This window comes from Oncorhynchus clarkii, chromosome 15 (genome assembly GCF_045791955.1).
Source record: "Oncorhynchus clarkii lewisi isolate Uvic-CL-2024 chromosome 15, UVic_Ocla_1.0, whole genome shotgun sequence".
NCBI classification, from domain to species: domain Eukaryota; kingdom Metazoa; phylum Chordata; class Actinopteri; order Salmoniformes; family Salmonidae; genus Oncorhynchus; species Oncorhynchus clarkii.
The window spans coordinates 27,916,999-27,941,998 of NC_092161.1; the positions used below are offsets into that span (position 1 = coordinate 27,916,999).

The 25,000-nt window shown below is 45.8% G+C and overlaps 1 protein-coding gene across 1 annotated transcript in view; it reads right to left on the minus strand.

The window, feature by feature from the left end:
• LOC139367139 (transcriptional activator GLI3-like) overlaps positions 1-25,000 on the minus strand; it is a 136,322-nt gene that overhangs the window by 58,409 nt on the left and 52,913 nt on the right. Inside the window, exon 4 of the mRNA XM_071105209.1 lies at positions 6,882-6,987. Coding sequence (XP_070961310.1) covers positions 6,882-6,987 — 106 coding nt within the window. The remainder of the gene's footprint in view (positions 1-6,881; positions 6,988-25,000) is intronic.

Sequence of the window (25,000 nt, forward strand, 5' to 3'; positions counted from 1 at the left end):
CTAGCAATAAAACCAGATTCAAAACTCAGATCAAAGAACACCTTACGAGACACAGCCATTTTGATATATTTTGTATTGTAACTGTATTAGTTATTGTATCATGTAAGTGAGTGGCCTTGCACGAGCCGTGGCTTGTACGAGCCGGAACGGATCATAGGGCAGAAGCCATCTCCTTTTTCTGAGGAGTGAGGCAGAGACAGTAGATTATGTAGTGTTATATAGTATTATGTTGTGTTAGGTACAGTATATTATGTCTATTACGCATGTTATTTGTTTTGTTTCCTGTTTGAACCACCGGAAGGTTAGCCCCTCCCTTGGCAGCTGCTAATTGGGGATCCCAATCAAATACGAAATACTAAACATAGAACATTGTGCCAAATCAGTATATTTTCTATATTGTGACTTTCTGACATCATTACTATAAGACAGGGGTGTCAAAGTCAAATGGACGGAGGGCCAAATAAAAAAATCAGCTACAAGACGAGGGCCGGACTGTTCGAATGTTCATTGAAAAATTTTTAAATGACGCATATAGTCTAGTGAACCTAATTGAACCTACTGAAAACCTAACAAATATATTACAATATGATCAGATAAATAAAGCAATATTTTCTTATGGCTCTGTCAGTAATCTTTAATTTTCAACAGACACAAAAGACAAATTTCCTTTATATAAATATCCCCATAACATGAACATTAAATGAAAGAAACCGGTATTCAAGGCACCATCAGTAGACTATATTTTCTATTTTAGCAAAAGTGGGCTAAATTTACTTCAAAGAAAAAACAATAATAGCAATTTTCTATCATCCACTCAACTGAAATATTTTTAAAATATAATTGGATTGAAATACAAAAAAATAAAGTGCAAAAATCTATTAATCAAAAACAACACTTTGTTTAAGGAGAAGTAACATGCAGTGAAAACAAATATTACATTTTAACTTTTAAACTTGAACTGAGTAAAAACTCTAAATATGTGATTGCACAGTAATGTTCACTTGTTTGAGGTTGAGGGTGATACTTGGTGGTGTCCCATCTTTTCCACAAGTTCATCAATGTTCGGGGTAAGGCTCTGAGCTGAAGAAATCCTCAGAATTGAGTGGAGGTGTTCAGCAGTAAGTCGACTTCTGTGTGATGTTTTGTTCAGGTTCATCAAAGAAAACAGTTGTTCACACAGGTATGTGCTGCCAAACATAGACAACGTTTGAGCAGCCTGGATGCGCAGCTGGGGCATTGTGCCGGGGAGGAAACGGGCAAACTCCGCAGCACCCACTGCCGCATATTTTTCCCTCAGTGCATCATTGCATTGGAGGTCAATCAACTCCATTTGGAGGTTTGGTGGTGAGCTTTCCACGTCAACAGCAAATGGGTTACCGAGCAGTTCCAACCTGCTTTTTTGTGCTTCAAAGTCAGCAAATCGGCGTCGAAAGTCAGTGGTAAGCATACCTATTTTATCAGCCAACTGTGTGCTCGGGAACGCACTGGTAGAGAGCTTCTCTTTCATGGTCTGGCAGCTGGGAAAGTGGCTCAAATTTTCTTTCCGCATCTGCGTCTCCCACAGAGTCAGTTTGGTTTTAAATGCCTTCACTGTACTGTACATATCAGAGATGACACGATCCCGACCCTGCAGCTGCAAGTTTATTGCATTCAGATGACTCGTAATGTCACACAGAAAAGCCATTTCACACAGAAACATTTCGTCTCGGAGTTGTGTTGTGTCTTTCCCTTTGCTGTCCAAGAATAGACAAATCTCCTCACGAAGCTCGAAACATCTTTGAAGCACCTTTCCCTGGCTTAGCCATCGCACCTCTGTGTGATAAGGCAAATCACCATGCTCCGTTTCTAACTCCGTCAGAAATGCCTTGAACTGGCGGTGATTCAAACCTTTGGCTCTGATAAAGTTAACTGTGCGCGTGATGATGCTCATTACATGCTCCATTTTCAAGGCTTTACCGCACAACGCTTCCTGGTGTATGATACAATGATAAGCTGTCAGCTCACCTGTCGCGTTTTCCTCTTGCATCTTTTCCCGTATCTTCGCCACCAGTCCGCTCCTGTGTCCACACATCGCAGGTGCTCCGTCGGTTGTCAAACCCACGAGTTTTTCCCAAGGCAGCTCCATCTCATTTACACATCTTGACACCTCTTCATACAAATCATGCCCCGTAGTTGTGCCATGCATAGGACGTAAAGCCAAAAACTCCTCTGTCACGCTTAGGCTGGAGTCCACTCCGCGGATGAAAATTGACAACTGGGCAATGTCAGAAATGTCGGTGCTCTCATCCACAGCCAAGGAATATGCAATAAAATCTTTTCCCTTTTTCACAAGCTGCTCTTTTAGATTGATGGACAACTGGTCTACTCTCTCGGCAATGGTGTTTCTGCTCAGACTCACATTTAAAAAGAGTTGCCTTTTTTCTGGGCAAACTTCGTCACAAACTTTAATCATGCAGTTTTTGATGAAATCCCCCTCCGTAAATGGCCGGGCTGATTTAGCGATCTCTTCTGCCAAAATGAAACTGGCCTTGACAGCAGCCTGGCCTTGTGATTTGGCTTTTTTGAACAGAGCCTGTCGAGATTTGAGGCCTCGTTTTAATTCCTCTGCCTTTTGTAGCCTTTGTTCCATGTCCATATTCTTGTTTTTGTCCGCGTGTTTCGTTTCATAATGTCGTCTCAGATTATACTCTTTCAGTACCGCCACACTTTCTCCACACAGAAGACACACAGGTTTTCCAGCTACCTTCGTGAACATATACTCCGACTCCCACCTTGTTTGAAACCCCCGGTTCTCAGTATCCACCTTCCGTTTTGCCATTTTTGATGGGTATCTGAAAGTTAATTTTACTGTGATGCTGACGACTGCTGTGCCAATAAATATTGAAATGAAGCAGCCTACTGCTCGGTGCGTCACCTTTGCATTGTGGGAAATGTAGTATTGGTGCGTGTAAAAGATCTGCGGGCTGCCGGCTTGCTGCGGGCCGGTTCTAATAATAAATCAAGATCATCCCAGGGGCCGTAAAAAACCTTCTTGCGGGCCGGATGTGGCCCGCGGGCCTTGACTCTGACATATGTGCTATAAGACAACCAATGCCAGAGAGAATCCTCAGGAGAAAATACTAAGAAATGGGAAAAAGTTACAAATCATGTCGCAACTAACTGCCATACTGGACTGTAGTGTCTGAGGGACCCACAGTTGAAAGGGCACATATCTAATATATTTTGCACCAGATTCATAATGTCTCGTTGGCCATGTCCAAGAAAATAACCAGTATTCATACAGTATGTTATCTGAGACAATGGCAGAACTAACATTAACATGACAATATGCAAACATTATCCGAGTGAATGCGAGTCTGTGGAGATACCTTAGTTTACACACTCCATTGTGTACTCAGGAGTGGATCATTTGAGCTAATTCCTAAGCAAATCACTATATCGCAAACAGCCATGAGTCAATTACTTATTCCCTAAGAGCATCTTGTTGTTTTAGTGGCCACATTCAAGCACAAGGGCCTCTAACTCCTAAGTAAACTCTCATGCAGATAATTGACTTGTATTCGAATACCTCTGTTTGTTCCCGGCCCGTCTCCGGGTGACCGAGACCAGGCGCTGAGTCACAAGAGAGGGCCTTTTGTTTTGTGTTTGGCCGTCTTCGGTCCAATAATGCCCCATATGAAAGGAGTGGTCTCTTCTCTTTGGCTCCGGCCTCCCCCATGCAGCCCCCCCATGCAGCCCCCCATTAAGCCGGGCTGACACAATGGGAGCGGTGGTGGGGACGAGAGCTCCCATGGAGAGCTTGCTCTTCACTGGTCTGTGTGTTTATTTAAGCAGGAAGTGAGGAAGCATCTTCTCTAGAGGAAGAGTGGTGGAGGGGTGGATATTCGTCAATGGGACTGGATGTCAGCTGTTCCCAGGCCAGAGACACTAAGGGACACACATATTGATCTGACAGTAGTGTAGGAAAGGCCTGCTGATCCTAGATCAGCTGCACTGACTCAATGATTCAATAGTTATAAAAAGTGGTTGGTCAGAGCTCTGCTGGTCTCCAAGACTCCACAGTTTCCCATTTTAGACATGCACGACTACAACCCCCTATTATGTGTACCTACGTAATCAATGCCCTGCACCCACACAACGATGGCAACCCCTGACCCTCCATCTTTAATATTGAATGGCGGGTGCCTTCCCTGCAAGAATTTCTAAAGTAAACAATTCTCCTAGCTCCTGTCTGTAGTTGTACTCTCCCCTTGCTAATAGAGGCGGTGTGCAGCAGGAGAGAGAGGGGGGGACAAAGGACAGTTAATTTGTGATTTCCTCCCCTCATTTGAAGGCAAATTAAGTGTCAAGCAGCTAATACAGAGCATATTTCATTTTATGAGCTTTTAATTTAATTCTGTCGGCCTCATATCGCCCAGTGCTGTTAGCGTAGCCTAACGCTCCTTCGTTCCTCCCTCGTCTGCGGCACCAGGCCATAAATAAACATGTTTCAATTATACCCATCACAATAATAGGATAGGATTCTGTTCATTTGCGACGTCGGTTAGACGGCAGAACATATCATGGGAAAATGAGCCGGCGGTGGCAGCTTGTTTTTCTACCGGACACAGTCCTAGCGTTGGCGCTGTTAGCGTTAGCGCGGCAGCTAGCGTTAGCGAGGCTGGATTGATTGTACCGCCGCAGGGCCAGGCCCACTGTAATTACCAGCTATAATGAGAGCCCTGCATGGGGAAGTAATGGCAATAATACTCTACTGTGTACTTAGCCATATCTTTAAGAGGGCTAATAACGATTCATTCTGCTCACTAAGGAGAGCTTGTCTTAAAACAATTCAATATTTCTCTCTGAAATCCCCCCACCTGTCCCCCTGGTCCCTGAAGGACCGTGCTTGTTCTCTCTGTGTGCAAGACCACTGACTGCATTGTTGGGGGTGACTGGATCAAAATGCTCCTTTATAAGAAATTCTTAAAAACACTGTGCATCAGAGCAAATCGCCAGATGTATGGTTCCAAAACAATACTGAGTACTGTTACAGTCAAAATCTGAAGCAAACTACAGTAGCCTACATAACTCTGCCATCTGTAGATGGACTATACAGACCGTAAACGTAACTTCAATAGCGTGTAACACTGTGGCCTACTCTAAAAAGCAGCAAAAGTAATGACATTGTGAGCGGAGGACCGTAGGTTCAAATTTGAAAGGGACACGTGTAACTCGGTAATGTGTGTACTAGTACCCAAGTCAATTTGAATAAGACCGTCCACTAAACAACCGACTTGTAATCATGAAAAATGGGGCCTTTCAGCACGGCGTGTCGTGTTAAGCAGCAATACAAGTGGATGAACAGGCGGTAAAGTACAGCGGTGACCACGCCTCCACTGACTGGTTGAGCAAACGAAGCGCGCCAGCCAGATAACTCCTGTCTGGACAGAGAGCGAGTGACTGAACACGTTTGTTCGGTGCAGCGCAACTTCTCTTCTCCCCCCCCCCCCCCCTAATTTAATTCAGTGGGTTCCATGTCTCCCACTTCCCCCTAACCTGTGCTCCAGGTTTCTCCAAAGCGCCTTTGACTGATAACAAGCACGACTGTTTGTTTGAGCCGTGTTGGCAGCGCGTGTTCTACCCATTATCTCCACATAAGCTAAATGCTAAATTATATTTGGTATTTTGTTTGCGGTGACACAGGGCATCAATCATCCACTCTTTTTTATTTCCTCACCTCTCCCTCCCTCCTTACCTCAGGGAGAGAGGGAGAGGGGTTGAATGGGGGGGAGGCATAAAAAATTCATTACGCTTAGTGGCACATCGGCAAGGGAGAGATATGACTCCCGAGCACAAGGGAGGGTGAGGGTGGAGTGGGGGAGTTGATAATGATGAAGAATATAAAACATAATGCTGCCCCATCCAATTTGTCCCCGTCGCGCACTGATCGCTTCCTTCCTGTCTCCGGGTTAGAAACTAGCGCCGCAAGGGCAACAGAACATCCACTGCTAGTCCTCACTGTTCAGACAGAACAGAGGGAGAAAGCGGTAGAAGGAAAGAAGGAAAGACAGAGAAAGAGAGGGGAGAAGGAGGGAGAGTGAATGAGAGTGAGAAAGAGAGAGGCTAGTGTGTGTGTGTGTGTGTGTGTGTGTGCGCGCACAGAAACTGAGGGAATCCCCTAGTACAGAGGACATTGATGTGTAGCTGCTGACCTGGCCAAACACGAAAGTGAAGCCTTAGGAGAAATATGGGAATGGGAGACTCAACCCATACATGTTCCTCTGCTTAATGCACTTACTTATGTGTGATCATGTATGTGTGGCGGGGGGGGGGGGGGTGTATACATGGTACAGTGCATGTCAGAAAATATGTGTGTGAAGGTGTGTATGTCAGTACAGTTATTTGTGTGTCAGTGAAGGTGTGCATGTCAGTAGAGTTACTCATGTATCAGTGAAGGTGTGCATGTCAGGTTGAGAGTTGCATCGTCTCGTCTTGACAAGGCTTGATCACTGTGCTTATGAGAATCACACGCCCCGGGCTCTCGTCTCCATGTTTCTGACACGTGTTCATTTGCCTGTCTCTGACATGTGGATCATGTTGCTGCCAGACAGGGCTCGTGGCCTTTGATCTGGGGAGCACAGAGCATCTCTGAGGAGGATGCAACACTCCCAGAGAAAAACAGGAGAAACATATTTATATTGTCATTACCACTACTTTGAGTTGATACTGACACCAATGATATGATACTGATATCCAAAAGACTTCTCAGTAGGCCTGACAAACTCCCATGCATTATTTTCTGTTGAGAAGAAGTGTCTCGGTGTGTGTGCGGTGCATGTAAGAGGGGCTGTGTGTGTGTGTGTGTGTGTGTGTGTGTGTGTACAGTCTGTGACACTCACACGTGCAGCGGGGGAACAGGGGACGGCTCGTAGATGTAGCGTCCCTGGGCGTGTCTGTCATCGATGGGCACCGGCGGATGGAAAGCAGGAAAGAACTGTGGTGGGGCTGCATAGCGGTAAGAGAGAAAGAGAGAAAGACAAGGGGACAAATAGAAAAAAAAGAGCGTTAAACAGACCATCAGCTTTAAAGCACATATCTCTTTACCAACCATCGAATCATGGTTGCATGTATTGACTCAATGTGTTTTTATGGGCATTCCTAAGTAATGTGCTTCTTCAGCCGGTCTAAGGGCAGAGTAATGAAAAGCAGTGGTTGATGGCTATCTTTCAGGAGGCCCTGCCCAAATGAGACCTCATTAAAAACAACTGAACTAAAAAGCCTCACTGCCTTGGAATGTTCACTAGGAAGTCCACCTAAAACAACTCAGGGATATAACTCAAAATAAACCGAGACACAAATTAACTGCAAGGGGACGGCGCCATTTTTATTCTTCATGCTGTAAGGCTGATCAGGCATAAATACACTTTTTACACAAAGACTAACACTGAGGAACAACCACTGAGGGAATTGGGAGAAAAATGGAGGATGCGTTTGGAAGCAGGGAAATGATTCGTCACAACTGTCTGAAAGAAGTGGGAGGCTGTCTAATTCCTCATATAAAACATTAAAACATTTGCATAATATCAGCTCCCAAGCACTTGGCTATTTTTACCCCGAGAGAGAAGCTGCTGAATTTTTGCCGGGGCTGGAAACACAAAACTACAGAAGTTCAAGTATCCTCACCTCAATTGCACCCTCTATCCCAGGGTTCCCCAAATGACGCCCCCCGCAGGTGATTTTATTTGGCCGCACAAGTTTTCAGAACAAAAAATAAATAACAAATGCACTACTGGTCAAAAGTTTTAGAACACCTACTCATTCAAGTGTTTTTCTTTATTTGTACTATTTTCCACATTGAAGAATGATAGTGAAGACATAATTACTAAATAACACATATGGAATCATGTAGTAACCAGAAAAGTCTTAAACAAATCAAAATCTATTTTATATTTGAGATTCTTTGTTGACAGCTTTGCACAGTCTTGGCATTCTCTCATCCAGCTTCATGACGGAGTCACCTGGAATGCATTTCAATTAACAGGTGTGCCTTCCTCAAAGTTCATGTGTGGAATTTCTTTCTTTCTTAATGCGTTTGAGCCAATCAATTGTGTTGTGACAACGTATGGGGGGGTATATATGGTACAAGACCAAGTCCATATTATGACAAGAATGGCTCAAATAAGCAAAGAGAAACGACAGTCCATCATTACTTTAAGACATGAAGGTCAGTCAATACGGAAAATTTCAAGAACTTTGAAAGTTTCTTCAAGTGCAGTTGCAAAAACCATCAAGCACTACGAAGAAACTGTCTCTCATGAGGACCGCCACAGGAATGGAAGACCCAGAGTTACCTCTGTTGCAGAGGATACGTTCATTAACCTTTTGCATGTAGGGGGCAGAATTTTCGTTTTTGGCTACAAAACGTACCCATTTGAAACGGCCTATTTATCAGCCCCAGAAACTAGAATATGCATATAATTGTCAGATTAGGATAGAAAACACTCTAAAGTTTCCAAAACTGTAAAAATATTGTCTGTGAGTATGACAGAACCTATATTGCAGGCGAAAACCTGAGGAAAATCCAATCAGGAAGTGCCTCTTATTTTGAAACCTCTCTGTTCCTATGCATGCCTATCCTCCATTTAAATGGATATCAACCAGATTCCTTTTTCTATGGCTTCCCTAGGGTGTCAACAGTCTTTAGACATAGTTTCAGGCTTTTATTTTGACAAATGAGCGTGACAGATCACATTGCATAAGTGGATAGGTGGGGGCTCTCAGAGTGAGTTTTGCGCTTCAGAGTAAAGCGGCCATTGTTTCTCCCGGTGTTATTGAAAAACCTACACACCCGGTTGATATATTATCGAATACATATTTTAAAAACAACCTGAGGATTGATTATAAAAAACGTTTGACATGTTTCTGTGGACATTATGGATATTATTTGGAATATACGTCTGTGTTGTCGTGACCGCTCTTTCCTGTGGATTTCTGAACATAACGCGACAAACAAACAGAGGTATTTTGAGTATAAAAGTAATCTTTATGGAACAAAAGGAACATTTGTTGTGTAACTGGGAGTCTCGTGAGTGAAAACATCCGAAGATCATCAAAGGTAAACGATTAATTTGATTGCTTTTCTGATTTTCGTGACCTAGCTACTTAATGCTTAGTGTACATAATGTTTTTCTTTGCTATCGATAAACTTACACAAATGCTTGGATTGCTTTCGCTGTAAAGCATAATTTCAAAATCTGAGACGACAGGTGGATTAACAAAAGGCTAAGCTGTGTTTTGCAATATTGCACTTGTGATTTCATGAATATGAATATTTTTTTGTAATATTATTTGACTGTGGCGCTATGCTATTCAGCGGTTGCTGACGAAAATGATCCCGCTAACGGGATGGGTAGGGTCAAGAAGTTGAAGTTACCAGCCTCAGAAATTGCAGCCCAAATAAATGCTTCACAGAGTTCAAGTAACAGACACAACTCAACATCAACTGTTCAGAGGAGACTGCGTGAATTTGGCCTTCGTGGTCAAATTGCTGCAAAGAAATCGCTACTAAAGGACACCAATGAGAAGAAGAGACTTGATTGGGCCAAGAAACACGAGCAATGGACATTAGACCGGTGGAAATTTGTCCTTTGGTTTGGAGTCCAAATGAGAGATTATTGGTTCCAACCGCCGTGTCTTTGTGAGACGCTGTGTGGGTGAACGGATGATCTCCGCATGTGTATTTCCCACCGTAAAGCATGGAGGAGGAGGTGTTATGGTGTGGGGGTGCTTTGCTGGTGTCACTGTGATTTATTTAGAATTCAAGGCACACTTAACCAGCATGGCCACCACAGCATTTTGCAGCATTACGCCTGCTCATCTGGTTTGGGCTTAGTGGGACTATCATTTGTTTTTCAACAGGACAATGACCCAACACACCTGGAGGCTGTGTAAGGGCTATTTTACCAAGAAGGAGAGTGGTGGAGTGCTGCATCAGATGACCTGGCTTCCACAATCCACTGACCTCAACCAAATTGAGATGGTGTGGGATGAGTCGGACCGCAGAGCGAAGGAAAAGCAGCCAACAAGTGCTCAGCATATGTGACCCGATTCAGGAAACTAGGCGTATGCCACAAGTCACGAGTTCACAGGAGAGCCCTTTGAATGTAAAACTCTTTTTTTTAACTAGCCATGATTGGCTGAGATAATTAGTGTTGGACATTCTGAGAGAGGAGTTCGGATTGGTCTGCCATATAGAAGGCTTCTGTCTATTTGAGCTCATCAGTCTGTGTTGGTAATCCTGTCGAACAAAGCTTTTTTATGTGTTGTGTAGTGGAGCTGCATAAGTGCTGCTCTCCACTTTCCGGAGGATCAAGTTTTAAAATCAGTGGAATTGGAGTATGATAGCTAAAGAGATGGAGAAAACACCTGTCACCGGATTACATCTTCAAACTAAGGGCAACCATGGTACGGCACTCCTGACAGGTCGACGTGTCCATCATGCATGACGATGTATACAGGTAAGATAGCTAGCAACATTTTCAGATATTACATGTTTCTATTTTGACAGAAAGTGGTTTCATTTCAAGCTAAAGTGTACTATTAGCTATCTAGCTAACATTCGCTGGCTGGCTCCCTAGCTGACGTTATAATTTGTTTCCCCGAGCCGCTTGCTTTTCTAGTTAGAGCCTAATGTTAGCTAGCTAACATTGAACCTGGTTGGTTAGCTCCCAGCACTGTGGCATTGTTTGCACTGTTCATTGTTGTTTAACTAGATAACGTTAGCTGGCTGGCTCGTTAGCTAACGATACGTGATGTGTGTACAACTCCCATTGAATATGGCCTGGTGTCAGTAAACGTCTGCAAAGAAATAGTAATGCAATTGTTGCCAGCAGAGCTGATTAGGCTCTTTTCCTGTTATTCAGAGGTAAACAAATCATTGTCAAGTGTGGGCTCCGACGCTGAAGAAGTGTAGACAAAAAAGAGCTCTTCACTAGATACCAAAACATTAAAAGGCCATTTTCTCAAAAGTGAGTTTACAAGTTGATTAACTTTCAAAGCAGAATTACTTTCCCATTGTTCCTCAAATGCAGTGTATGATATACCATTTTGTAGCTCTGAGTCTCTACTTTTATCCAATGTAAAAAACACCATTTAAAATGTTGCTACGTAAGACCGAATCCAGGCGTTGAGTCACATATGTGCAAACTCCTTCAAGACTATTGGAAAAGCATTCCAGGTGAAGCTGGTTGAGAGAATGCTAAGAGTGTGCAAATCTGTCATCAAGGCAAAGTGTGGCTATTTGAAAAATCTCAAATATAAAATGTATTTTGATTTGTTTAACACTTTTTTGGTTACTACATGATTCCACATGTGCTATTTGATAGTTTTGATGTCTTCACTATTATTCTACAATGTAGAAAATAGTACAAATAAAGAAAAACCCTTGAATGAGTAGGTGTTTAAAGCATTTGACCGGTAGTGTATATTTTTGGGGGGATATAAAAGACTGTAAACACACCAGAAAATCAGCTCCAAGTGATTTTAATTTTGGAAATCTGTTCCAAAGTATTCCCACACTTAATAAAGAGATACTGTGTATGTGATTGTATACAAATGTAAGCAAGGTTTGAAATGATTATGTTTTAGTCAAATATTATATCTGTTTGTACTTCTTGCAGCCAATTTGCAGTTGACAAATGATTTGTAATTATGTTCCAACCCCCTGACCATCCGCTCAAGAAGATATCGGCCCGCCGCTGAATCTAGATGAAGATCCCTGCTCTATCCTATGGTATATAATCCCCGGAGCTAGCGCTGGAATGTTGTGTTTTGAACACATCATACTGTATATCCATTGTAAGACAAGTTCAAACATGGGCTATGTCTTTGTGAGTGCATCTTGCCCATACTACCCGAGGGGCTACTTGAAACCCTACCCTTTTAAAAGTGGAAGGGATTAAATCACACACCCACATACACTACCATTCAAAAGTTTGGGGTCACTTAGAAATGTCCTGGTTTTTGAAAGAAAATCATTTTTTTTTGTACAATAAAATAACATTGTTAATGTTGTAAATGACTATAGTAGCTGGAAATGGCTGGTTTTTAATGAAATATATACATAGGCAAATTATCAGCAACCATCACTCCTGTGATCCAATGGCACGTTGTGTTAGCTAATCCAAGTTGATCATTATAAGGGGCTAATTGATCATTAGAAAACCCTTTTGCAATTATGTTAGCACAGCTGAAAACTGTTGTGCTAATTAAAGAAGCAATAAAACTGGCCTTCTTTAGACTAGTTGAGTATCTGGAGCAATGATCAATTTTATTTTATGTTATTTTAATGGATATGTGCTTTTCTGTCAAAAACAAGGACATTTCTAAGTGACCCCAAACTTTTGAATGGTAGTGTACATGAACACAGAAACACACACACACACAAACATACATAGAGTCACATCACAATAGAAAAGCCTGTCTGCAGACCTGTAGACAGTGAGTCTTTATCTGTGAGCAGGCGCCTGAACTGGCAGAACACAGTCAAACAGCGAGGGGAGGAGGGGGCTTCGTGATAGGATGTGTTTTTAGTGTGTAAACATCTGGCGCCCGTGTGCCAGCAGGAGGATGGGCAGGCAGCCAGGCAGCCAGGGGAGTGGTGCCCAACAGCTGGATCTAGTTGTGCCCCCTGGTCAATGCCAAACACAGGGCCCACTGCTGGGCAACAACACCGAGAGGTTTATCCCCCCCTGGCCCCGTCCGACTTGCTGTTCTACCTCAAAAATCACTGCTTTGACACCAACTACCCTTAACAATCACTACTTAAACACTACCTCAACACACACTACCTCAACACACACTACCTCAACACTCCTTATTAATACATGACTTACAGCTTGGCCACCTGCCCTGCCCCTTGTTTAGTGGAATTGCAGGGCTTGCATGTCTTAAAAGGGAAGTGTGTTGAGTTGCATTACGTTTCATGTAAGCAGACAGCCATAAATCAGATGCATCCCGGTGAATAGATTAGGAATGTTTGCTATGATTGCACACCAGTTATAATAATAAATAATGGCTTGCACTGTAAAGCAAAATAGAGTGTATAGTGGTCTTAACATGTCTTAACATGGAAACGGATACTTTGATCACGAGGCTCAAAACACATGCTATGGAACAAGTCTGTAATAGTCACACAAAAAAAACGTTCCATTGTATTACGCAAATGTGAAAAATCCTTTGAAATGAACTTGTTTTTGTAAGAAAGACAAGAAAGCAAAGAGACGTGCTAGCTAAATACCTACTGTAGCACTCTGGCACTGTGTTTGACCTGTCTCTTTGATAGCTTCCTTCTGATGACTCATGTTTAGCCTGGTCTTCTCTGAACGAGAGGAGGTAAAAGGGTGGAATCTGCTCTCACTTGTGTTTACCTAACAACTCTTAGCTCCGATGCACTAAGCAGCATAGGTTTGCTAGGGTCTCTAAGCCATATCCTTGACCGCTCATGTCAAACCCTGGGCTGTAACTTCAACCCGTGAGGCAGGAGAGAGGTCTATGGAGGGTCTATAGAGATTTTCAGACTGCAGAACCTCTCCTTCGTTGACCTCTCCTCCACCCCTCCTCCAGACTGACTGCGTGCTACAGCTCCTCTTACACCACCTCCCTTCTCACCTCCCCCATCCTCCCTCACCTCCTCCTTCACTACATCCGCCGCTCTACTCTAGATTACCCAGATCCCCCCTCTGTTTATCCCTCTGGAGCGGCTCACTCAACACACCCCTGTCCCCCCCCCCCCTGCTTCTTCTCCTCTCCCCCCCCCCCCCCCCCCCCCTTCATCGGTCTCCTCTCCTCCCGCCCTCCCTTCTGGTGTCAGCCCACAGTCCTCCTTCGCCTCAGCAGTCAGCAGTCGATTAGGGGAGCTGGTTTATTTGAATCCCTGTCTGAAGTTTACTTTAGCAGGGCCTCTATCTAAATAGGCTCTGCCACCTCTTTTTACCCCATGCCACACTACCTCCATTAGGCAGGCTAACAGCCTTGTGTGCCACTTGAGGGAATGTATGCAGTGCCGAGAACAAGGGAAAAGACAGATAGAGAGAGAGGGAGAGAGAGAGAGAGAGAGAGGGAGGGAGGGAGGGAGGGAGGGAGGGAGGGAGGGAGGGAGAGGGAGAGAGAGAGAGAGAGAGAGAGAGAGAGAGAGAGAGAGCTCCATCCCACAATCCATCACCACTGTCTCCTGTGGGGACTACTTTGTTGACTCTGGGAGTAAATTGCCCCTGCTCTTCTGGATATTCACTGCATGTATTCCGGGGCCTCTTTAGAATACAGACACAGCTGGGAGAGTTAATGCGCGTGTCACAGCTTTGAGCGTCCCCACCGCTGCTGCCACAACACCACTGTATGGACTAGCATTCCATAGGAGAGAGTGTAATGTGTATGCATTTGCCCCAACTGCACAGAGGTCCTATAACCGCCCATGGCAATGTGAGTATGATTAAGTAAACCATTATAGGGTAAAGCAGATCTCTGCATCCAAAATGGCACCTTATTCCCTATTTAGTGCACTAGTTTTTGCCCGGGGCACATAGGGTGGTCAAAAGTAGTGCACCATATAGGGACAAGTGTGCCATTTGAGACACATCCTGTACTATACCAACCAAATACAGTACGTCCCTAACAGGCTGAAATCCTCAGAAATAATGGGCACAGTCTGGCAACTTTTGCTTTGGGGGAAAGGAAATTATCAAAATGTATCAATTTGAGTACATTTCCAAAACCGCAACTCAACAGCAATTCATCACTAACCAGTACCAAATAAGTCTCACATTCTTTTGAAGTATTTTAATGACCCTGAATAACTTTGCATAAGAGCAGTATTCATTTTTCGTTTCATAGTTTTTTTAGGGACGGAACTCATTAAGACGTGATTACAAATGGGTGTGTAATGAAAGGACAATTAGTTGGCGACTTTGACCAGACTCATTAGTTGTAATTCTAACACAAACACACTGTTACCGAGGACCAAAAGCCTTCTGCTTCCCCTTCGTTAAGAAGAGGATGATAATTACTTTGTCTTTTATTGGACACATAAAAGGTTTTTTTTAAAGAGGAGGGGGATTGAGAGAATAAAGCCTAAAGCAGATCATTCTAGTGGTTTCTTATTAGCTCATGTATTCCCTCAATGTAAGGTCTAGTAAGGTCTTGAGTATGGCTGTAGTTTGTGTGTTGCCGCGGTTGAAAATAATCTGAAGAGTCAACCATACTCTCACCGAATTTGAACCGCAATTTCACATAAACAATGTCCCCCGTGTTACCTCTTCAGAAGGTTGACGACTAGTCATAAGGGGAGATTCCTCCTGTCCCGTACTGACTGCTCCCGGCTCTCCTCCAGCGCTGTGCCTGCGTCCCGAATGGCGCCCCTGAGTCGCGCCCCCCAAATGACTCCCTATTCCCGACACAGTGCACTACTTTTGACCAGGGCACTAAAATAGGGAAAAGGGAGCCCATTGGGACGCGCGCACACTGTGTCATCCGCAGCCTGACACTGAGGAAGAACAGTCATCCAGAACCCACCGAGTCTCCTCCGCTCCTCCATGCTCTGGTGCAAAAGCACAAAGACGCACTGACAGATTGTCATAACCGACTGAAGCGGAGTGAGAAAAGGGGCTGCTGCCGGGGCCTGCTCTGCTCCACAGGTTTGTGAATGGGTAATGTGGAACATATGACAGCGGCGCTGGGCCTGCAGCACTGCCAGGTTTCATTACACCACTTCTCTCCTCGCTCATGATCTCAACACTCAGGCACGCCGCCTTCACCGCTGCCCGGAGCCAGATGATGACTGACGAGCGAGTGGGAGAGTGCTGGCTTAGTTGAGCGCGTGAGAGATGCTCGTTGAGGGCGCGTGCGCGTAGGACCGACTACGAGTCACGGCATGTGGACGTGAATGAGTGAGCGCGTTTACGTCTACGTGACGTTAGGTTCACAAAAAACCCCTCTGCGGCCCCTACAATCCCCTCACTTTCTCTCAACTCCACAAACTGAGCGACGCCGACCCTTCCCTCGCAAAACACCTCCACGTGATCGAGGATCACACCAGCACACCTGGGTCTCTGTTCGGCTACAACTGTTCACATGAAGGGAACCCCATGCGGACTGTGTCAACATCGCGAGGAGTGTGTGTGATGTCGGAGGTTGTTATTTGGGATGGAGGGCTGCGGAACGTCCCCATCGCCTCCAGATCAATCCCTCGCCCCCTGCACCACTGCTCTAGTTGTTTGCTTGTGTTTGCTTCCACTGAGACCTCAAGCTGTTTTCAACATGTAAATAACACATTCCCGGGGACTGTTCGGCTCAGCTCAGTGGGAGTTCCTGTTGACTTTTGGAGCGTTTTGCTGAATTACTGTCCCAGATTGTTGCACGTCTAATGGGCTAATTACCGCTGTATAAATTAGCCTAATGCTCTCGCTGTGCTGAGGCTCTCTGCAGTACTGTACGAGGTGTGTGAGCGGCCTAGACTCAGCACAACAGCTAGTGTGCGTGTGGGTGTGTTTTCGTGGGTGTGCGTGTGTGTTTGACTGGGGAGAAAACAGATCCTTTACTCAGCAAAGACTAACTGTGAGAGAGAAGACAAGGCAAGAGGGTAGAGGTTAAATAAAAGAAGTGTGTTTAAAGTGTTGGCTTGCCAATCTCTCTGCCATTCATCATCGGGAGAAACGTTGGCAGATTGCACTTTCTCCTTTCCCAGTAAATCAATACACTTCTCTTCTTCCGCTCTCGTTACCTCCTTTTTCTCTCGCTGTCTCAAAGAAGCAAAGAACGTTCTAGTTTACACTGCATGAGTCACTCTGTGCAGGGTCTTTTGGTGTTGTGCCTATGTATTGCTGACAGTTCCTTACATACTGGGGCATATAGTGTAGATGTTTTTAAACCAATCAGGAAGCAGGATAGAGATGAGGGTTGAGATTAGGCAGTGAATATGTTTGGTCAAAGCAATTTACCCTCCCTTATTCCCCTTACCCCCATACTCCTTTACCCCCTACCCCCATACTCCTCTTACCCCCTACCCCCGTACTCCTCTTACCCCATATCGCCTACCCCCGTACTCCTCTTACCCCCTACCCCCGTACTCCTGTTACCCCACCCCAAATAGCATAATGGAAGTCCTGCATCGGCAAGACATTTACCAAGTGGAGTCAATCCTAACAAATTGCGCTCCCAGTGAGAGCCCTCGCTTTGTCTCAGAATGGAGCTACACACGTACCACTCTCCGCGAACTGTACCCCTACACCAGCTCCCCTGACATACCTTCCTTCCTTCCTTCCCTCCATGCCAGCACAGCGCAGCAGAGTAGAAGTTGAGGCTATTTTGTGGGGTCCTCTGCAGAGAGCCAATCTATCTACTGCATTTGGTGAATTCCTACAGATTGGCCTAAACTGCGGGGGGGGCAGAACAAAGCGCATTGCGTCGGTACGCCCTCCTCTTTCTCCTCCTCCCCCTTTTCCTCCCTTTCCTTCCCCACCCTCCTCCTTCTCCCCCTTCCCAGCCGGGTAGAGATTTACACTGCACTAAACTCCTGTCTCTCTCTCTCTCTGCCTCTCTCTCTCTCACTCCCATCTCCATCTCTCCCATCTCTCTCCCGCTCTCTCTCTGCTTAGTGCCTGGTCCCCCGAGCAGCCAGTCCAAACAATGATACATCTCGCGGTGGAAAGGAAATGACTTAAACCTCAGGTTAACTCAACAGGCCCATGCTCTACGCATATTTGTGTTTTATTCCCATGTGATTTATGGTGGTTCGAGACTATCCTATTTTCAGATCTGTGTTGTTTTTAAGGCCCATGTTTAAGTATTTAACCCCAGTGAATAAATAAAGAGGAACATTTTGTGCCAGACCATTCACTAAACATTTATTTTAAGCATGGCTAATGCATGGTGTATACAGTATATAGCACCATACAGTACATGATTAAATAAAGTCACCCACAGCCTACCTCTGCAAATGAATCAACAAAACTCTTTGAGTGTCCTTAATGTCATGAATTTTACTTGTGATTTCAACTTGAATGTGTTATTGTGTGTGTATGGTAATATCCATGTGGAGATCAGCAAACACTTGAAATAAGATAAGACAAGATGTCATTTTTTGTCTATTAGTGTAGAGAGATTAACCAACATTTTGTAAATAACTTATTGACCAACATTGGTTCAATAATTTGAATTCCATTTCGTTTGGGTTTTTTCTGTGAGCTCAATGCGCACATTGTGCAGTTTCTCTGTAGATAAATCAGATCAAGCCCATACTGTGCAATGTAGTAATGAGTTGTAGTTTCCAACAGGCCAATATTCCACATAGCTTAGCGCAGAAAACATGGTAATTAACTACAATGACCATAATCAATACCCCAGGCCTAGGTGTGAGGAGACATATTGCATTCTACAATATGAGGAGGACTAAAAATGCTTTTCAGTCTCACTGACTCACCCAATGATCAGCAGCTTGCTCGCTGGTGATGGCATATGAGAAAGAGAGAGAGAGAGAGAGAGAGAGAGAGAGGCGTATGTGCTTCTCTCTCTCTCTCTCTCTCGTTTTACTTTGTAAAACAATATTTGGAATTTGATTCTTCTCTTTTCAGCAGGAGACATTTGCTTTCCAACCTGTGTTTTCCCGCGATTGTAAACTATTTGAAATATGGCGAAAGGCCCGTTTTGTCTGCATGCTGTTTGTTCACTGACATATTTGCTGTGCGTTCCCGACTGCAGGCCATGCCTTGTTATTGGGTTACACACTACAGCTAGGCTATCTTCTGTGGCAAAATGTTATGCTTTCTCATGGTGTCGTAGGCTATTCTGAATGATTTCATTTCTTTCTGAACAGACAGCAGTAACTCCCGAGTGGCGCAGCGGACCAAGGCACAGTGCTAGAGGCGTCACTACAGACCCTGGTTAGATTCCAAGCTGTATCACAACCAGCCGTGATTGGGAGTCCCATAGGGCGGCCCAGCGTCGCACGGGTTTGGGTTTGGTCGGGATAGGCCGTCATTGTAAATAAGAACTTGTTAACTGACTTGCCTAGTTAAATAAAGGTTAAATATATTTTTTTTTAAATAAAAACTCGAACTTTTATCAGACGTGCTGCAGCTCCTCCAGAAGCGTTTGTGTGGCTCTATAAGGAAATAAATGATGAAGTGCAATGCTGGAGAGATGAGAGTTCGCAGGAGGGTTGTGTTTTGATTGTGTTTATTCAAATTTTTACATTGCAAAAAGTGACATTTATATTTAATGCCATTAGAGGTATCGAATCCGGCCAAATAGGTTCCGGAAGGAAACAGTCCAAAACTGAGCTGGATTCTGTTCTGGCTCCTGCCTATAGCCCCCCATGTCTCAACAGTGCAGCTCCACCGTGGGCCCCACGGCAGGTCATATTGGGGCTGACCCAGCATGACAGCGTGTATAAGAGTAACCCTGCCTGACTCTGTGAGAGTCAGTGACTGTGAGGCTAATAACACACAGACCTGGTACGGCAGGGGAAAGAGGCACCTCAATTCTAACCCACGCAGAGTGAGGCTAGCTAGTGAGCAGGGTTGGGATTCAACAAGGCATTGGTCAGCGTGACTGGTCACTGTGGCCCGGGGGCATTCAAGTTGACATCCACATGTGTTATGAAAGAACAGACAGCGTAGGAAATAGCGTAAGTGGCAAATAAAATAAACGAGTAACTAAACTATACTTTTATCTATTCCTCTCATTAGTTATGTAAATGCATTGATTTGTTGTTCGCTCCGACAGAATTCTTCATTTATTACACGTGATATTTAGGATTCAGGATTCAAGAATGCAATACTTTAGGCCCAGGAATTTGATTTAGTGCATCTCGTTAATGTTGTGCACCTGCATGTTGCAGACACAGTCTACATATTTTCAATTATGAGTGTCTACTCTCTTAGAAAAAAGGGCTCCAAGAGGGTTCTTCGGCTGTCCCCATAGGAAAATCCTTTATTTCATGTTTTTATTTATTTCTCCTATGGGGACAGCACCTTTTTTGGTCACACCACGCGGTGTAGAGCAGAGAGAAACCCAGGGCTGTGTCCCAAATGGCACCATATTCCCTATTTAGTTTACTACTTTTGACCTCTGGTCATAAGTAGGGCCCTATTTAGTAGATAGAGTACCATTTAGGTCGCAACCCCAGTGTCACAGCAATCAGACAAATGACTGTCGGGTCTCAGGAGCAGACAGGGGTCGTCACCTCTGGCCAATTACAGCCCTCGCTCTCCCTCGCCGCACAGCAACACTCCCTCTGTAACTCTCTGACTCTCTTCATTTCTCCCTCTCACACGCACTCTTCGGTCTTTCTCTGTCTCTCTCCCCATAGGCCGACATCTCTGTCTCTCTTACCTTCTCTGTCGCTCATATTTTCCTCTTCCTCTCTTCCTCTCTTCGCCCTCTTCCTCTCTCTCTCCCCCTTCTCTCTTTGTCTCTTACTCAAAGCAGGGCCTGATCTCTCCCGTCTCCCTCCTCCCAAAAACAAGGATAACTTGTAATCCATTTACTCCACCCCTGTCAACAAATTCCCCCCAAAATAATCCTAAAAGACTTACAACCAGAGCTAGGTACTATCAAGGGAACGGAGGGCGAGAGAGAGGAGAGAGAGCACACATGGGGCAGGGAAGGAGTGATAGCACTGAGAGAAAAGAAAAGGAGAGCAGAACATACAGTACTGTACACAGGGGAGCGAGGAAGGGGTAGAAGAGAGCAGAGAGGAGTAGAACTTGGTGTCACAGTGATTTTTTTGGGGGTCTTTTGTCACGCAGGTGGCGCCTCTGGGGGTCCCTATGGCCTCGGTGGCTGTGGCTGACAGACAAACGGGGCACCGTGTAAAACCTTAAAGAGGATTAACCCTGCCGGAGTGATTTAATGAGACCTGAACGTGGCGGGCACCGGAGAGCCCCGCTGATTGAACCGGGCCAGAGAGGCAGAGAGTCTGGCTCCCAGCGGCCCAACAGGCCCCAGCCGCACCGCTCAGCCTGCTCACACTGAGTCACATCAAAGCCGCCCCGGCTGGGGGAGTCGAGCTGAGGAGAGGGGGGGGGAGAGACGAGGAAAGAGAGGGGGGGGGCCTGGACGGAGGAATCCCTTATCTCCTCCTGAGAGGATGCTGCTCTGCAGAGCGAGATTGTCTGGAGCTGCCACCTGTCCCAGCCATCTTTGAAGGCAACACTAAGCCTATGATGGGCCTGACCTCCTCGAGCTCCCATTCTTTTATGTCTCTCTTCATTTTCTGCTTTGTTACCCCCCCCCCCCCCCCCCTACTCCTCTCTCCTTCTCCAGTCTCACTCTCTCCTCACTGGCACTTCTTCTCACACCCGTGTTTGCACTTCCATCTCTCTTACTGACTCTCTCTCTCTCTCTTTCTTCCTCTCTCCTGTCCTCCTCCTCTCTCTCGTCTCGCTCTTCTGTAAGTCTCTCCCCTGTGGTACAGACAAGAGGATGTACTGTCGTCTACTTATTTGCTCCAGCCTCAACAGATGTAACAGAGCTGAGAGGAAACATGTTAATTACCCAGCATGCCTCAGCCCTCTCCTCCTGTAGAACAATAGGTACAGTCCGTCCTCGGGAGAGATGGAGAGATGAAAGCGAGGGAGGGAGGGAGGGAAGCGTCGGGGGGGGGGGGGGGGGGGGGGGGTTGGGTTGGTTGAAGGGATAAAGGTGCTAATCTTGTAGCTAACGCTATGAGAAAAGGGACATGAATCGCTGCTCTACAAGACCGGCGGTGAGATTTGCATAGAGTGAACAAACATATAGGCGGTCGCGAATTGAGTGTGACTCTCCCACTCCACACCGAGTGATTATCCCACTGCTGCCACTTCAGGAGGGAGAGAAAAGGAAGGCACAAGACGTCATGGTTTAAAAACCAGCAGGAGGAGGAAGAGAAAGACCCATGAGCCTCTATGTTGTCCATACATGCGCTCACGTCTTTATGGTCTCTGTGGTTGAAGGGGCGTTATTGTTGTTTCTGGTGGTGTTAGTGCTGGTGTTGGTGGTGGCGTATCCTTACGGACTGTCCGAAAAGCAAGTCTTTGTTTTTAAGCCTTCGCTACTTCAAAGCACGCCTATTGTTTTGGACATGTGATGCCTCTGTGTGTCTTCCGACCGATTAGCCATTCCTCATTCGACGCCGGGGTCCAAAACACAGACAGATGTTGCAAGAATGATATCAGGAAATGCTGAATATTCATTTCTTAAATATTTTTTATTTATTTTCCAGCCACTCCAAATTAATCTTGGCATTGTTAAAAATGCAATTTTACGCACGTTCTTGGGCTCTGAGATACTAAGAGAAACCACAAGAAAGTCTGACCTTCACTCAGAGCGTTCCTTAACTATTTCAAACTTTGCCTAACCCCTTCATTCATCAAACGGCCTACAAGCGGCACATGCATGCGAGAATATGGTCTATCTTACACTGTGAGATTTATCTAATAAGCTGTATAAAAGAGGATCACGGACGATTATCCCCGGTGTGTTGGACTGCGGGGCTAATTCAAGAGCTGCCCGGCCATGGTTCTCTTTCTTGATGAAAGGTGGTGGATTGAAGAGACTCCTTTCCATCGCCTGCAGGGCGCCCCCGGGCTCCCCCCGGTTCCTCTCACCCCCCCCCCCCCCCTCTTGCCCCCCTGTGCCCCACTAGGGGGTTTCACCAGGACCGCCCGCCGCTCCAGAAGCCAATATTGAAACAATCACAAAGACTTGCCCTCGATCACCCTTGAAACGGGCACGTGTCTCCCCACGCTTCCCTGCCGCCCCCCGTGCTCCTCTGTAGTCTAATGTCTGTGGGGAGGAGAGCTTGAACCTGTGTCGCCAACACTCGTGATGTGGAACCCAGAAAGTTGGCCTCTTTGAATGGGTTGTCAGAGAAAAAATTATTATAAATGACTTTTTCTATTTTTTTCCATTACTTTTTTTCTGTGCCAGAAAAGCTTTCCTATAGTTCCTGTATGGCCTATATGTGTGACTCTGAATCAGAGAGTGCAGTAATGCAGCCATTAACTGTACAGAGCCTGGTCCATTGTGGTGCAGATCACGTTGGGGTTTTGTGACAGCCAGCTCATTCACTTCAGTGGTCAGCTGCTGTGGTTGAATATTGAGGCAGACAGACTGACATGGGCTCGAGTCTTCGTCTCGCCTCGCCGTGCTACGGACCTGTAGACCTGAAATTTCCTCTGCAAAGCAGCCATGGAGGTTAACCTAACCCCTGTCTGGGGCTGGAGATCACCAGACCACCACCCACCCCCACTGCATAAACCCTGGGTCTGGTTGAGTGCTGGCTGGGCTCTCCTTCCCCTCTCCCAGTGCTCTGGGTCTTCACAATCCAAGGTAATGGTCACTTCTGCCAGGGCTTTGGCTACAAAGAGCAGGATTACAGCGATACAGCCTGTCGGGATCCAGACTACGCACTAGACCAGCCATAGAACTCTACTGTACTTCCACCTTGCTATTAGAAGCCCTGGTCTAAGAGGTCTCAGAGGTGAGACATGGACAAGGCTTTGGTGTGAGGATTACCAGCTGGAGGTGCTTGGCCAGGGATCTTGATTCCAGACAGCAGACTTTTACGCTCATATGTTCCCTCTTCTACTTCAGCTATAAGAGTCTGTCTCGGTCCACACAATGACCTAGTATACTGTGTCATCACAGACACACACGCAACCACCAAACAGCCTTGGTTGTCAAGGAACCAACCAACGTGCTTAAGGATTGTTTCAACAGCTTAGTGCTTTTCCTTCCCTCCCCAGTCGCCTTCCTTTGACAAAACATCTTCTGATGTTTCAATACTGTTTGGATTGGTAAGAAACATAAGAAAGCCGCCTATTGAAGAGGATGCGCTTTCGCGATCCCGTAACGGGAACTGTTTTGACTGGCCGAGGAGGAAGGGGCGAACGAGTGTTTAAGAAAAAGACAAACACTTGAAGGAAGAAGAGGGATCCCGGAGGAGGGAGAGAGCGGAGACGACGGACGGATCTCCAGCAAGTGTTCCACTGTTGCTGAGGACCACTGACCCGCTAATCAGCCCACGGTGTAAACAGATGTCGCTAGCGCCGCAGCCCGCCGCACTAACGTCCTCACAATACACACGTTCTCATAATACAGATTTTTTTTTTTTTTTTTTTTTTTAAACAAGTCTCTCTCTCTTTCTTATTAATCCTCCTCCCCAATCCTTCCTCCTCCTTATCCGGGTGAAAGCCCCACGTATTAGTGTTGTGGTAAGCAGGATATGGACTCTTATCCTGTGTTTGCCCAAGAAAAGCGGCTAAGAAGCTAGGCATCACCGCGATTTAGCTAATGCACACAATAGGGCCTATTTTTCCTTAATGCCTCCTCCTTTATGTGGGCAAGTGGGTGTAAAGATGAGAGTAAACACAAACATCAGAGTCTTATAGGCCTCAGACAGGGGAGTGGGAGAGAGCACAGAAGGGGCTGCTTGAAAAGGAAAGATTTGCGAAGAGAAGCAGCGACCTCTAAAAAGAACACAAACTCCACTCCCCCTTTTCCGACCCCCAATATCCGCCCTCCTCTTCTTCTCAACAGCCACCACAACTCGTATCACCGCCACAGTTATGACCATGACGACCCGGCAGTCCAGGTGCGCTTGAGGCTGCAGGTGTTGGCGCGTTTAGCCGCATTATGCACTGACAGTACAACAGAGGGAAGAGTAATCACATTTACCTGGCTGTCGGCCGTGGCCAGGCCGTGCGGCGCCCCGCGCTCTGCAAGCACAGCACAAAGACCCATGCTTCCCTCTCCATCACCCTCACAGTCGCAACATACACCTGGGATACATTTAGGGAGGTGACAGTCAGTCAGAGACCCCAGGGGAGAGGGGGTGTTGGGGGAGTGGACCGTGGAAGTAGGTTTGGGAGGGGTTCAACCAAGCACAGGGTCAATGTACTTCACACCTCTGGGGCTAGTGGTGGTGGTGGTGGTGGGCTCCGTGTTCAAAGGGGCTAGGGCCCTCGCCCTTTCCTGACCCCCA